General features: G+C 40.5%; 1 protein-coding gene across 2 annotated transcripts in view; it reads right to left on the reverse strand.

Moving 5' to 3' along the window:
• Positions 1 to 16,062, reverse strand: part of pard3ba (par-3 family cell polarity regulator beta a) — a 364,154-nt gene that overhangs the window by 25,980 nt on the left and 322,112 nt on the right. For both annotated transcript variants that reach the window (XM_041781937.1, XM_041781936.1), the window contains one exon: positions 6,792 to 6,868. In XM_041781937.1, the coding sequence (XP_041637871.1) occupies positions 6,792 to 6,868 (77 nt within the window). The remainder of the gene's footprint in view (positions 1 to 6,791; positions 6,869 to 16,062) is intronic.

The following is a 16,062-nucleotide window of genomic DNA, read 5'->3' on the forward strand; positions in this document are numbered from 1 at the left end:
TTTTTTTTGACACTTTTAATTGCTTTTCACCATTTTTCCCTATTTGCCTTTCTTAGCCCACTTTTTGCTCTTCTCCTATTTTGCCATTTTTAACCCATTTTTGCCTCTCTTTGCCTATCTTTGCCATTTTTTAACTGCTTTTCACCGTTTTTTGCCATTTCTGCCCCTTTTAGCCTCTCTTAGCCCATTTTTTTTGCTGCTTTCCCATTTTTTATCCCCTTTAACCCATTTTTGCCACTAAACCTACTGTTGCTGCTTTTTTAACGTTTTCGTTACCATTTGCCCCCATTTACCTTTCTTAGCTCATTTTTGCTGTTATCCCATTTTATACAATTTATTCCTTTCTGCCTCTCTTTGTCTATTTTTGCCTATTTTAACTGCTTTTTAAACATTTTTTGCCCATTTTTTGTCCATTTAGCCTTTCTTAGCCCATTTTTGCAACTTTTTAACGTTTTTTTTCACTATTTTTTTTTTTTACTGATTCGCCTTTCTTAGTTAACTTTTGTTGCAATCCCATGTTTTAGCTTTTTGTATGCCAGATTAGCATGTTTACATGCATTTTACAGGTTCCTTTAAAGTTGGACTAACACAATACATTGACTTTTCTTACTGTACGCATACCGTAGTCACTGTTACCACGTACTGGGAGCTTAACCACCCATGTACCGCTAGCTAGATGGTTAAAACAGATGCTACTTAGAGAGCTATGCAGACAGCATGCTATGGTTTTTGCTAAAAAGAATGGAAATCGTCAGACTGTCCTAACTAGAAGACAGTTTATACCTTGTTTCACCTCTTGGAGAGCAAAAAAGCAAACTGTGTCTTTATCACCACTATGACTTATATCCCAGATTTTACAGTAGAGTCATTTAAGAGCTCAAATATGTAAAATAATATGATGTGGGTTAAAAAAACAAAAGAATTTCCTATTGAAGCTCAAAGATAGTAAAGTAACACACACCTATAGGAGGGAAAAGTAAGGTGAAACTACTCAAAGATTTGGTAAACAACATTTTAAAAGCCGTCTCCAGAAAGAAGAGCTTGAACGTGCACGGCCATATTGCCAGTTACTGTAGTAACACAAGACTGAGAGTGAAATATTCAAATGTCTGCCTGAAAGCCTCAATTCTGTCTCGATTTCACTCCCATCCTCCTGACTCTTACCTCTCCACCACTCTCTCTCTCCATATGCTCCCATCTGTGAGGTGCTTTGCTACATCTCCTGCTCCATCCACACACACACACACACACACACACTCACAATCACCTCCTTCACTCCCACCCCTCCAGCTGCAGCCCCAGCCGGCTCCACACAAAGGCAGGCCAAATGTATGCTAATGAGAGCCAGGCCAATGGTGGAGCCGCACTCATTTTGAGAGGAAATGGCTTTCAATAATGGCGGCCCCCGGGGGGATTTTGCACAAAGTTCAGCTCCACTTTGAAAAATGCATTCAATTCACCGCTGTGTCTGCTCTCTCTTTTTCTCCTGTTTTTCCCTCCTGTGAAAAAGAAAAAAAAACATTCTGGGAATATATTTCCCTCCCCTCCCTCTTCTTCTTTTCCCTGCTGCTGCTGCTGTATTTATGTTGATGGGGGTGTCGGAGGGGACTCAGGAGTTGTGATTTATCTTTACAGGAACATCAAAACCAAGAACACAAAACAGATGAGTTTGAGTGGTGTTCACACTGGATCTGGCTCTTCTGCTGAGGAAGTGTCCCCTGCAGCATGAAAACTGTACCATATGCATTTCAAACACTAGATATCCGATGGGTTTTAGGCCTAAAAATACTTCAAAGAGGAGATAAACAACAGTTAAATAACAATGAGAACATTTCTGGAGGTAATAAACATGATTCCAACCATATTTATTATCCTCACGCTTGATAAAATATGGCTGCTACCTTATCTTTTCAATTTAAAACCTTTCAGCAATAACAACTCATGCTAGCGCTCCCTGTTAGACCTAAAACTGCTCTCTGAGGCATTTTAGGAGAAATGTGAGATTCTCTTTCTTTTATCATCATCAAACAGAACTGGATGTGTTTTACTGTTAATAAAAACCTTCTTTTTAAAATGACTGATAATACTTTAAACTGATAATCATATCTTATTAACTCTGATTTGGTGATTAGCTTTGCAAATAATTATTTGGTGGATAGATTTCAGAAAAATGGGGAAATCATGCCCATCATGATTTAAGATTACTACATTCAAAAACAAAAATAATTACAGCATTTGGGGGTTTTAGGCCGGTGTTTTTTCTGCTGCCTGCACCCACAAGCTACCCTGTAAAACACTTCTTACTGGAGACTGCCGTTGTTGGATTAAGGCAGTGGTTCTCAACTTTGGGGGTCCTGGGACACTGAGAGGTGGTCTCCAGAAGCCCTAAAAAATACTAAGAATATTTTTTAAATTACACTGTTGTCATTTTTCACCAATGTTGCCAAATGTTAACCCCTTTTCATCATTTTTTCCCACCAATGTTAACATATTTGTGCTATTTAACACCTATTTTTGTTCATTTTAAGCCCTTTCCACCACTTTTTTCTCTCTTTTTGCCACTTCTAAACCAATTCTTGCCACTAAAGCCTCATGTTGCCCGGTGACCCATTATTGTCACTCTTGCCCAATTTAGCCACATCTCACTATCTGATATGCCCATTTTTGCCAGTTTCAACAATTTATGCCAATACCTGCCTGTTTTTTCTTTCTCAGTTGACACTGTTCTGCCAAACCAAACTTCCCACCCATTTTTGCCAGTTTAAAGCCATTTCAGCATCTTCTTAACTCCCTTTCACCACTATTTAGCCCACTTTTGCTGTTTTTTTCTTTTTGTTATTTTTGCCATACTTATCTAATGTTTGCCACTTCTAACCCATTTCTACTACTTTTAAAATCCAATTTCACCACCTTTACACCATTTTTTGCCATTATTAGCCCTTTTAGGAAATTTTTACTCTATTTTAATTCTTTTTTTAACAAAGGGGATTTACATTTTTAAGAAAGCTTTTTACTACACAGATGATTAAAAACAGGTAAGTGTTTCATGGATAAGAGTGGTTATTACTCAGGTTAAATATAAAATATGGATATCACAGCTTAACTTTACAATGAGTCATGATGTTGCTGACCTCCATGGGCCCCCCATTTAGCTGGGCTCCAGAAAGCTCTCCCCTTTACCCCCTTATGGCCGGCCTTGTCTGCACATGACTATTCTTAATTGTGCACGGCTGTGTTCAACCACCTTCAGGTACAGGTGGGGTCCCTTTATTTTGGGGTCGCGGGCTGAAAAGGTTGAGAACCCCTGGACTAAGGAAGTAGACTTCCATGATGGTCTTTTAAGAATAGCTGCATGTAGGGCTGGGCGATTATGGCAAAAATCACGATCAATTTAAGTTTTGTCCTTGATTAATAAACGGTTATTCCACCCCAATTTAGTTTCTACTGTAAATATTTGTAAAATTAAAATATAATAACTGAAATTTTGAATATCATAAAGTACAATGCAGCAATCTTGTGTACTTTGAGGACAGAATTCTGTGGTTTAATCTGTAAAAATGTTCTCTGTAACAGTTTTTTGCCCTTGTAGTGATTGAGACCAGAGGGGTCCTGAATTTTCCCGGTCTGACCTGATAAAGATTTAAAATGATACAGATTCTGTTTCCTTAAAAACTGTTTGACATCAAAAAATACATTTTTTCAAACTCTTTTTTGGGCTAAAGGATGTTTAATGTTATGTCCATGATTACAGCAGCTGTATTTACTACGGTTTGTGAAGTTTCATCCCTGCTGGACATTCCATCATCAACTGTATTAGAGAGTGGAAGAGTTTAGGAACAACAGCAACTCAGACATGAAGCATAAAACCACACAAAATCACAGAGCGAGGTCAATGACTGTGAAGGCTCATGGCAGTAACAGGTCACCATCACTCTGCTGATTCTATAGTGAAGAGTTCTGAACTTCCACTGGCATTAATGTAAACACTAAAACTGCAGCGGGTGCTTCATGAAGGGGTTTTCATGGCTGAGCAGCTGCCAGATGGAGCTGACACTGGGCTGTGGAGCAATGGAAACTGTTCTGCCTTGTGGTCAGATAAGTAAGTCTGGGTTTGGTGAATGCCAAACGATGTTACCTCTCTGAGTGTATTATGCTAACTGTGAAGTTTGGTGGAGGAGGGATGATGCTATGGGCTGTTTTTCAGGGTTTGGGCTGGGCCCCTTATCTCCAGTGAAGGCCAATCTTAATGCTTCGTTTTTATTGGACAATGCTATGCTTCCAACTTTGTGGCAACAATTTGGAGAAGGTCCTTCTCTATCCCAACATGACTGTGACCCTGTGCACAAAGAAGGACTATAAAGACATGTTTAGATGAGTTCAGTGTGGAAGAACTTGACTGGGCCTTCACAGAACCCTGACCTCAACCCCATCTAGCACCTTTATGATGAACTGGAACAGAGACTGTGGGTCAGGCTTTCTCATCCAACATCAGAGCCTAAATGCTCTAAAGAATGAATGGGCACACATTCCCACAGAAACTCTCCAAACTTTTGTGGAAGGCCTTCCAAGGAGAGTTGAGGCTGTTATAGCTACAACAGGGGTCAACTCCATATTTAAGTACATGGATAAAGATGCAATTTTTTTACAGTCCCTGCTGGTGGAATGGTCGGGGGGCTGAATACTTTTGTCTATACAGTGTAAATTTAATTATTCAAAGAGTGCTGCATTTAAAAGAAACTCAGGCTGTAAAGTTTAAGTCTTTAAATGTTTTTTCAACATCATTACCACATGATCTTCAGCACTGATGGCGATAGATCCAAATGTTTCCAAGAACTAGCTGACTTGACATTTATTTTTAAAAAGTTTCTGGTTTTCTTTTACCTGTTGAAACCGTTGTCATCCAGGCCAGGGACAGGGAAAAGGTAGGAGGCTCCAGGCAAAGACATGTATCTTAATATCTTGATCCTAATAGGTACACTATATTGCCAAAAGTATTCGCTCACCTGCCTTGACTCGCATGAACTTAAGTGACATCCTATTCTTAATCCATAGGGTTTAATATGACATTGGTTCACCCTTTGCAGCTATAACAGCTTCAGCTCTTCTGGGAAGGCTTTCCACAAGGTTTAGGAGTGTGTTTATGGGGATTTTTGACCATTCTCCCAGAAGTGCATTTGTGAGGTCACTCACTGATGTTGGACGAGAAGGTATGGCTCTCAGTCTCCGCTCTAATTCATCCCAAAGGTGTTCTATCGGGTTGAGGTCAGGACTCTGTGCAGGCCAGTCAAGTTCATCCCCACCAAAGTCTCTCATCCATGTTTTTATGTACCTTGCTTTGTGCACTGGTGCACAGTCATGTTGGAACAGGAAGGGGCCATCCCCAAACTGTTCCCACAAAGTTAGGAGCATGGAATTGTCCAAAATCTCTTGGTATGCTGAAGCATTCAGAGTTCCTTTGACTGGAACTAAGGGGCCAAGCCCAGCTCCTGAAAAACAAGCCCATACCATAATCCCCCCTCCACCAAACTTTACACTTGGCACAATGCAGTCAGACAAGTACCGTTCTCCTGGCAACCGCCAAACCCAGACTCGTCCACCAGATTGCCAGATGGAGAAGCATGATTCGTCACTCCAGAGAACGCATCTCCACTGCTCTAGAGTCCAGTGGCGGCGAGTTTTACACCACTGCATCTGATGCTTTGCATTGCACTTGGTGATGTATGGCTTGGATGCAGCTGCTCGGCCATGGAAACCCATGAAGCTCTCTACCAATGTTCTTGAGCTAATATGAAGGCCACATGAAGTTTGGAGGTCTGTAGCAATTGACTCTGCAGAAAGTTGGTGACCTCTGCGCACTATGCACCTCAGCATCTACTGACTCCACTCTGTCATTTTACGTGGTTTGATACCTGTTTTAAAGGAAATCACTTTCATATGAACGTTGCTTTACTGGGTTGGAAGGATCTCAGTTTTTGGCCTTGCTTTTATTATATCTGAGAGAAAGTTTCAATGGTCCTAACTCTTCTTTCCTTTGTGTTTCTGTGCCCAAGTTTAGTTTTGTCTGAGCCGTCAAAGGTCCTGAAAGTCTCCCTCCGTCTGTTTGTCTCCATTTGGGTTTGTCTCCACAGTTACAGTCCACTAAACTCTCCGTCCCTCTGCTGCTCCATCATGGCCCTCCTTCTTTCTCTCTCCTCCCGCCTGAGCCCTCATGATGTGCGCACTCTGTGGTGCCTGTCATATCAGGAGGGGCAATAACCCGTGAAATGACTGTTCTCTTTTTCTCACTTTTCCACCCCTCTCCTTCCCTCTCGCCACTCCTCGCTCCACTTAGCCGTTGGTTTGCTAACACTGCAGGTAATACAGGGGGGTAATATTCAGCTGTGATGCATGTGTGCTGTGGAGAACACTTGTATGGAGAAAAGCAGAGCTATTTGTGTACATGTGAGTCTAATTTGACAAGGCGATGTTTAAATAAAGAAAAGGAGAGAGTGCAGTTGCATTAAGCACACACTGGAGGTTATACATCCTTCATAAGCCTCCTCAGTGTCTGTGTGAGATCCTCCTGCCTGTGCCCCGCTCTCCGGAGAGTTGAACGCTCCTATTCCTGGGATGAGTAGACACTCCCAAGGCAAACACTCCAGATTTAATTATAAGCTCCAAAGAGGATTAGTCTCTGCTCTGTGTGTGTGAGAGAGTGTGTATAAGTGGGGGAGACACAAAGGGAGGGAGGGGCATGAAGAGAAGTTTTCCCTTCATTTCCTGCTCTGAGGAGGAAGACAGGGGGGTCTCACCTGGGCTGTGTGGCGTACTGCCGGTCCACGTCATCATAGCCTCTCACGGGGCGAGATTCAGCTCCTCTAGGCGCCATCTGAGGGGACACAGGAAGAAGAAGAGAAGTTTGTACCTAATGTCACTGCAACGATTTAATGTTTTCTTATCTCTTCAGCCATTTTCACATGAAAACAGTCCACTGAAAACATAACCATTTTCTCTTTTTTTATCCACAGAAAAGTTCTAACATTTTAACATCCGTCCTGCACATGCATCTGCAAAAAATGACTAAAAGAACTTTAGTATGCATGCCAAGCCAGGAGTCTGTGGAGTGACTGTGTAATGAAACAACACATGCATGCACACATTTACCCCCCTGTACAGAGTGGGGAGGTGCAAACATACAAAAAATGGCTAATGCATGAACGTGTGCGTGGACGAAGATGAGATGGAGCTGCTACTGCAAATGAAAGTGAGAAACTTACATTCATTTATACAGCACATTTCCCAGACAATAGTCACAAAGAATAAAAATAGAGGTAATACTACAATCAGCACAATACAAACAAACTGTTGCTGTAATCCACCCTCTGTTGAGTTGAACCATGATGCACATGTGCAAAAAAGTCTCTGTTTCCAAAGGAACTATGGGTTGGCAGTATTGAACATAGACGCTTTCTGAAAGTTTCTGCACCCTTGAACCTGTTTTCAAAACTTTCCAGACACCTTAAACATTATTATGTCTGCAAAGATTACAATAACATAAGAGGCTGATTATTAGTTGAAGCACATATGCAAATGTCTGCTGGTATTTACAGCCTATATATCAGAGTATGCATTACTGACATGTGCAGATGAGTTTGAACAGTTAAAAGCTCACCTTTCCCAGTGGTCACATGACTTTCTTTTCCTCAAGAATTCCATTAAATGAAGAAAACAAAATAATGGAATTGAAAAAACTCAAATTGAACCCTGTTTATTAAAATGTTTTTTCGTTTTTCCGTTGTTGTGACCAAAATGAAAAGATGGAAAAACAGCTCATTTTTCCATTTTTGGTCAAGAACAGAAAAACGGAATAGCAGCTTGTTTTTTCCCGTTTTTTCCATTTTTTGTCAAAAACGGAAAAACGAGTTTCTCCTGTTTTTCCAGTCTGGTTTCAACCAGGAAATGAATCTGCCAGAAAGTACACTGACCCATTTGGAACATTCTGTCCAAGGCAATTGATGTAAATAAATTAGTAAATAAAAGTGGACCCAAAACTGAACCTTGAGGTACTCCTTTGTGGATTTGTAGTACCTCTGACGTGACCCCCCTCTGACTGAACAGCCTGGATTCTGCCAGTTAGAAAAAGATTTTGTTCAAAATGATCAAGGCAACCACTGTAGATGTGATCAGAACTGTCATAACCAACACGCAACAGGTTTTTAGCATCCATCTTCCTCACAGCAGCGTCACATGAGAGGAGAATTTACGAGAATCACAAGGCTCATGCTCAAAACTTCCTTTAATGGAAATGTGTTCAAAGCTCAATTGTGCTTAGTTGAAATGTTAGAAATATCATTTCTTTTATGTGAAAAGCTGCAAAGGATACACAGGGATTGGGGAGCATTGCAGGAACTACTTAGTACAACCGAGTTGCAGGTAACCATACCTGTAGGATCGGTTGGATATGCATTGCTTCTTCCCTACTCTTGACGACAAACATCACAGAACAGACCTTTAGAGGTGGACATGCCTAAAACATTCTTTATCTTCTATTTGACTCTAAATTCACCAGAGAATATCAGTGTACTGCTGGTGACCTTTAACTAGACATTGCATTAAGACAGACACAAAGTACAGTAATTTCTCATAGCTTTCTATACAACTAGACCTGTTTTTGCAACCAGTTATGTAGCCCCTAGCTTTGAATTCAAAATAAGTCACATTTAAGACACTTCTTCTCTGACTTTTCTTGTGAAACCAAAAGGCTATGCCCACTTCGTTCCTGCAGTCTATGAACCAGGCCTCGTGTTTACTCTAAAAACAGCCAACATTGACTCAGGAGTTAAAATACGCTGCAGTTAAGGAAGAAAAGTCAAACCTCCCTCACTGGAAGTCACTCAGGAAAAGATTTAATGGCAAAGAAAATGTGTTAAATGAGATGTTTGCAGACTTTTCAAGGCTCTAAAAGGCTGTGGCTGGAGACCACACATGTCTGCATGCTTTATTTTTAACTTCAGTAATATTTCAAACCAGTGGTTATTCAACTCAGAGGATGTATATAAAGTATTTAAAGCATGTCGGTGTCGGTTTGAAGCCTGGTGGTTTGAATGTAAAGGAAAAACAAGAGAGGGAGAAATCATGTGGTAATGTAAACACATGTAAGCAGCGTTCCCCTCCAGAGAACATGTCTGTGTATGCTTCATGCAAACACAGCCAGGAAAAATGACATGGCTGTCTGAAATATCACCAAAAACTCCAGGAGGTGATTGATTAGAGCCACACACACTCAGGCCAGTCACTTCAGAAGTCCTTGATGCAGGAATGCTTTCGGGTATGTCTCTGTACACAAACACAGAAGGACAGCAGCCCGGTGCCTTCTTCTTCTTCATTGTCTTTCTGTTGGCAAACAGCTGTGGATTAAGGCCATCATGTGGTGAGGGAGTAGGACAGTCACAGACAGTTTACTCAGCTTGTTCTCAGCAGGAGAAACTTCTGTTCTGTCACCTCCTGCTCTGCGCGATTACTTACAGATGGGTGACAAATTACAGGAAAGATCTGGACTAATGAGTGAATGCAGATGTTTCAATGTGGGGCACAGAGGGTAATGAAATGGACGAGTCGGGAACTGTATGAACAGTATGGGCATAAACACTCCTGAACACCAGAGATTTTCACTGGTGTGGCACCAGAATTACTCATCAGTTGTAGTAATTATTATCAGTTCAGGCCTTCAGTCCTGATCAAATGCTAACACTGCCGAACACCACTAGTAACCACTAGAGCCCCTGTCTTTCTGCCATAAAACTCTTTAACCTCATGTAGACAACAACGGACGTCTAGCACCAATAGCATCTCATCAGGCAGCACAGTCAGAAAAAGGGATGAAGTTGTACGTAGGCTGTGTAGGTTCTGACTACACAAGTGAAGCACTGAGTAACAACATTCAGTTCAGGAATGTTACCCTGCAAAGAAGACTGAAGGACTGCTGACGTTGGCCACACTGCAAAACATCTTAGCATCGTTTACCCACTGTGAGTGTTTCCTCAACTTTAGACTGGTCAGTGGGCAGTTTAGCTCAGTTACAAGCACCCCTTCAGTCCTCAACGCACCTGACACAGGGTCAAATTCTAAACCTGGCACTGTTTGGTGCCTCTAAACATTTTTTCAGCTGCCCTATCTAACAAAGGCAAAAAGCCCCCAAAGTAATCTTTAAAAAATGCAATATGATTTTGTGTTTAACCTGATTGAATTTATATTCCTGAGAACTTTACTACAATTTACCAAAACAAGTAAAAGTATTTTGGAAAAAACATGCAGTCCATTTGATGGTTAATTCTGTCTTTTTAGACCTGAAACTAAATTAATTTATAAAAGTTAAACTGCTGTAGTAGATCACCTCAGACCAGTGGTAAACATATGGCTCTTTTATATCTTAATTTTAAATATTATTCCCCCAGGAAACCTTAAAAAGGGAAATTTTATTGCCCCTTTTCCCCATTTTTTGCCACTTCTAAGCTACCTGTTGCCATTAAATACCACATTTTTCCTACTTTTTGCCCATTTTGACACTTTTTTGCAACGTTTTACCCATTTGTTGCCACTTTTATTCCATTTTTGCCCCTTTTCACCATTTTTTCTCCCAATTTTCACCCATTTAAGCTACCATTTGTCATTAAATACCATATTTTTCCTAGTTTTTGCCAATTTCAGCCACTTCTTTTTGCCACTTCTATCCCATTTTTGCCTTTTCCACTATTTTCTTGACAAATTTTTGCCCATTTAAGCTACCTTTTGCCGTTAAATACCACTTTTTACATCGTTTTTTGCCTGCTTTTGCCACTTCTTTTTGCCACTTTATTCCTTTTTTGCCCTTTTCTCTCAAATTTCTGCCTCTTCTCACCCATTTAAGCTATCTTTTGCCGTTAATTACCACTTTTTTTCTACTTTTTCAATTTTGACACTTTATTTGCAACTTTTATCCCATTTTTGCCACTTTCCACCATTTTTCTCCCCATTTTCACCCATTTTAGCTACCATTTGTCAGTAAATAACACATTTTTTTCTATTTTTGCCAATTTCAGCCACTTCTTTTTGCCACTTTATCCCATTTTTGCCCTTTTTCACCATTTTCTTGACATTTTTTGCCAATTTCAGCTACCTTTTGACATTAAATACCACTTGTTATCTATTTTTTTTTTTTTTTACCAATTTTGCCACTCTTTACTGCTTTTTGCCCATTTTAGTCAATTTTCACTCTTTTTTCTGCCACATTTGGACCATTCAATGTCACCTTTAACTCATTCTTTTTCTCACTTCTCCCCTATTTTGTGCTACTTCAACACCTTTTCCACTTTTCCTTCCCATTTTTACCTCTTTTCACCCATTTTTGTGGCCTTTTGACCATTTTTGCCATCTTTAACTTCTTGTTATTCCTACTTCAAGCTGTTTTTACTTTACCACTTTGATTGTGGCTCTTGCAAAGGTATTTTTCAACAATTTGGCTCTCTGGTTGAGCAGGGTTGAGGAACACCGCCTTAGACAGAAAGCCACAGAGAGCTTTATGACCCAGAGCTGCTCACAGAAATATCTGGGCTCCTGATCAGCCCACAGAATGGACCATCAGATGTGATTTTATCATTAATGCATGTGTGTTGGATCAGCAGCATTGGTGTTAGCCACCTTTTGCCACCTTTTGTTGGTGAACAGGATCTTAACAAGTTATTGTTGTGTTCAACAGTTCCCTGGAAAGTTTGCAAAGTTTTGTGCATGCTGTGGCATGGCCATGAAGTCTGATATAACTACCTAAACAATCAAATTAAACTCACCCATGAACATTGTTAACCAGGGAGGCACAATATTTTCAGCATTACATCAGTAGATATTCAATTATCAATACAGCAGCTGTACGTATAAGCAGTGTAAATCATATATCAGAAAAATGATACATCTGTAACATCAGGTATAGGTGCCTGGAGCTCCACACACTCAGGGGAGGCTACCATGAGGCCTGAACATTTGAATGAAGTTAAACATAGACCAACTACCAGACTGCCTACTTCTCTCTCAGCTCTGCTTCACTCAGCCTCTCTCTGCCCAGGAGAATCGGCGTGATTTTACTATAAAGTCAGGGATAGATACAGAATGTTGCTACTGCTACTGGTATCATCTAAAATTAGTTTAGAAACATCGACATGTTGATATCCACAAAAATCAAATGTGCTTTTACCAGTTTTAGAAAAGGGTGTTTTACTTTTAGAAACAGCTCAGTCTTACTGAAGCAACAATGAAATGTAGATTTTTGTAATGATAAGTGAGTGTTTAGGTTAAAAGTATAATGTTGTTATTGTCGCTGAACTTCACAATGGATCATGTGTTTGCTGACCTCCCTGGGTCCCTCGTGTGACTGGGCCCCAGAAAGCTCTCTCTTTGTCCCCCCTGGGCTTGAAGTAACTACCCCACCACCCTCGTGATAATAGTCCCAACAGATGTTTAGCTCTTAATGAGTTTACATGCAGTTAGAAAAAGCCAATTTAATGTATTAGTCTGTGTGAAAGTGGACTTTAAAATACAGGAACTCGTCTTAGCTGGACTGAAATCATACCAGATTTCTTGAGGTTGGATTTGGTAATAAGGTTGGAGATTAATTTACATATGTTGATGTTAATACCACAAAGGCCATTTTCACAGCAGACAAAGCCAAAACTTTTTGCTCCTATAAGACAGTTATAAGTCAGAAAATGTAAAAACTCTGGGTTCAACACCATCACATCTTCTATTTATTTCCTTTTCATGACTAATAAAAGTTTGCTGACAGAACTGCAGGGAGGCAATCGTCCCATTTGGTGTGAAAATGTAGCATGCAGAGGTGCAGATGTGTTGCTAAAATATAGTTGCATAAGATGAAACATGATCTCTGGTTAGAACAATAAAAGACAGTTTAAACGGGCCGTCCCTGCAGGCAGAGGGGGAGAGAGAGAGCATACAGTTTCAATTATCTGTAATCTGGGTTCACATACAAACACAGGCTGTTTACTCAACGGACATTTCAGCGGTCAAACACGCCGTTCACCCCTACGGCTTTCCATACACTCACCAGGATGATGGTCAAATACACACAGGGGGCCGTATGTACAATAACTGACATGCACGTGTGTACATAAGCGATCACAGGTTTGGCAAACTCAAACAAAGACACGTTTGATCGCTACTACAGAGAATTTAATATCATACACACACATAGCCATAAAGAGGCTAAATGACTCCATGCAGGGATCAGTCTGCTGCTGTTTAGCATTGCAAGCTCATTCTGAATGTCAGTGTAGCAGAGGAGCATTAGCAGAGATCATTAGCATGTTTCTGTAATGTCTCTGAGCGGGAGGGAGCGCACATCAGAACCAGGACTGAGGCTACGAGTGTGTGTGTGTGTTCATGCTGGCAGTCATGTATGCAGGTTTAATATGATGACAGGAAGTGAACGCTCCATCTTTACATGGCAGCATGTGTATGTGTGTTTGGGGACATTATGCAAAGAGATACATGATGGGAGGTAAAGGGGTATTAGTCTCAGCAAGACGCTGGGACTCAGGTGGAAGACCTTCTCTGTGTGTTGGACCAGGTGTACATCTTCTGAGGGTGAAACAGGAAGGAAAGAGGAAGAGAGCAAAGATGAAAGCAGTCAGACATCATTCAGTGTTAGAGTGACCATGCCTCCATTAAGATGACAGGAATCCTTGAGATGACATTAGCAGTAATATAGCCTAGCTCTGTGGCTCTCAACAGAGGGGGGTCAGGACCCGGGTCGTGGGACACTGAGAGGGGATCGCCAGAAGCCTTAAGAATGATTTCATGTGTGAAATCTTGTTATTTTTCACTTACTAACATTTTTAACATTTTAGAAAGTTAGTTAGCTTATGTTCATTTGTTGATACATGATAATAAGATAATAATCTTTTACTCACTAGTCATGAATGTCACACCGCACACACATTTCTCTGGTAAAAGAGGAAGATAATAGTTACATGTACCAGATCTGGCTGTGTAAAATAATCTTCTTAAGGGCTGTCACCTATGATATAGCCTGTGTGGTCCACAAAATATATGTTCCTGACAGCCACAGTTGATAAGAATCAAAGGTTCCCATGTAATTCCATAGGAAATGAATGCGGGTCATTTCTGACCCTTTTATGAGGAGTGGGGTAAAATCTATAAAAAGTCAATTAAAAAAATCTAAATGGTATGAGATCAATAACATGTTTTTGAGGGATAGCTGGAATATGAATTGATAACAACTTTTAAATATAAAGATATTGCAAGAAAAGGAGCCCCCCCAGCCCGGGTCATTTTAGACCCACTTACGCATCTAAGGGCTAATCCATTTCTGCTCATTTTTGGCTTCGTTTTGCCACCTTAATCAAAATTTTGACACTTCTAACCCCTTTCTGCTACTTTTAAAATCCATTTCTCCTCTTTTTCACCAATTTCTGCCATTTTAAACCCATTCTAATTTTGTGTTTTAAGAAAGGGGTTTACAGTTTTAAGAAGGGTATATACTACAGCACAAATGAATAAAAAAGACATTTGTTGTTTTGATTAGAGTGGTTATTATTCAGGTTAGATATAAAATATGGTTATCACAGTTTAACTTTACAATGGACCCTGATTTTCCTGACTTCCATGGTCCTCCAGCTTGGCTGGGCCCCAGAGAGCTCTCCCCTTAATGGACGGCCTTGTCTCCACATGACTTATCTAGAATATTCATGGCTGTGTTCAACCACCTTCAGGTACAGAGGGGGGTCCCGGCCTCTGGCACCTTTACTTCTGGGGGGTTGCAGCCTGGTCTAGCTGAGATGGACTAGGACTGACTAACTGAACTACATTCCCCCCCTCTGTATTCAAGCACAGGTGGAAACTCGATAAACAGATGAGAGCAGGTCCGACTGTGTTTTATCACCTTTCAGCTCGTTACTATGAACCCCCTCACTGTTGATCATAACAACTACAAGTTAGCAAGCAGCTAACCAGCTGCATGTTGAACGATGGACAAACTTTACACTTTATATACTCTTGGTGGTTTCCTTTAGGTACAAATGAGATGAACACTGTACATCCAGCTTATAGTGATATCCACGACAACACGATTCCAGCTACACATAATATTTATGATATTAAATTCCAGGTCAAAGCCCAGAGCAGAGTCTGTTTTGGGTCGTTGCCATGTTGGAAGAAAAAGTGAAAACTCAGAGCCAGTTTAGCTGCAGACTGCTTGACTTTTTCTTGGGGTTCCACAGAAACAAAGGTTGGGAACCGCTGGAAAAGTTTAAGTTTTTATGAGCACACACTTTACAGGAGGTGTTTTTTGTTTTTTAATGCACTCATTGTAATACTGTTTGCAAAATTAGGGGCATAACCGATTAACTACAAGCCAGCACATTAGAACTGTTTGTCTGGAGACAGCTCAGCCTCTTCTGTTTCTAGATGGATCTAACGTTAGTTTGAGTTCATTTCTATGAGGCAGTTGCCTCTGATTGGACTCAGAAGGCTTCTTAAGTAACCAAATGGCTGAGTGCAGTGCAAAAACTTTATTTAAAAGATGAAGCAGAGCAGCAGATTAGTAAAGTTTGCTTCCACTGTGAATATTGTAGTGATTGTAAAGCATTGCATATGATTTCTCCAGTTCCTTACTGGCCATTAGATTCAGGCTCCTAACAGCTATTAAAGCAGCAGTTCTTAACTGGTGTTCGCCTCAGGAACCACCCCATTAATGAGAAATTACTGCCAAACTGCAGAAAAGTTTTCAACAGTTCAAATGTAAAAAATGTCTCGTTTGGACCTCAGATGGAACGAAAGATGATTGAACAAAGAGTCGGAACCAAACAAAAAAAAGGCATCATTGCAGAAGCACTGCATTCTTACATTTTCATGCATTTTACTCTCTCTCCTTGATAATGTGTATATTTTAATTGTTTTATAAAGATCTAGAGAGAAAATATTTGCATGGGAGAACAAGCTCTGCCATCCCAAGATAGCAAGATAAATAAGTCTAGATCAGTGTTACTCAGCCCTGCTCAACCAAAGAGCCAAACTATT

This window comes from Cheilinus undulatus, linkage group 24 (genome assembly GCF_018320785.1).
Source record: "Cheilinus undulatus linkage group 24, ASM1832078v1, whole genome shotgun sequence".
NCBI lineage: Eukaryota > Metazoa > Chordata > Actinopteri > Labriformes > Labridae > Cheilinus > Cheilinus undulatus.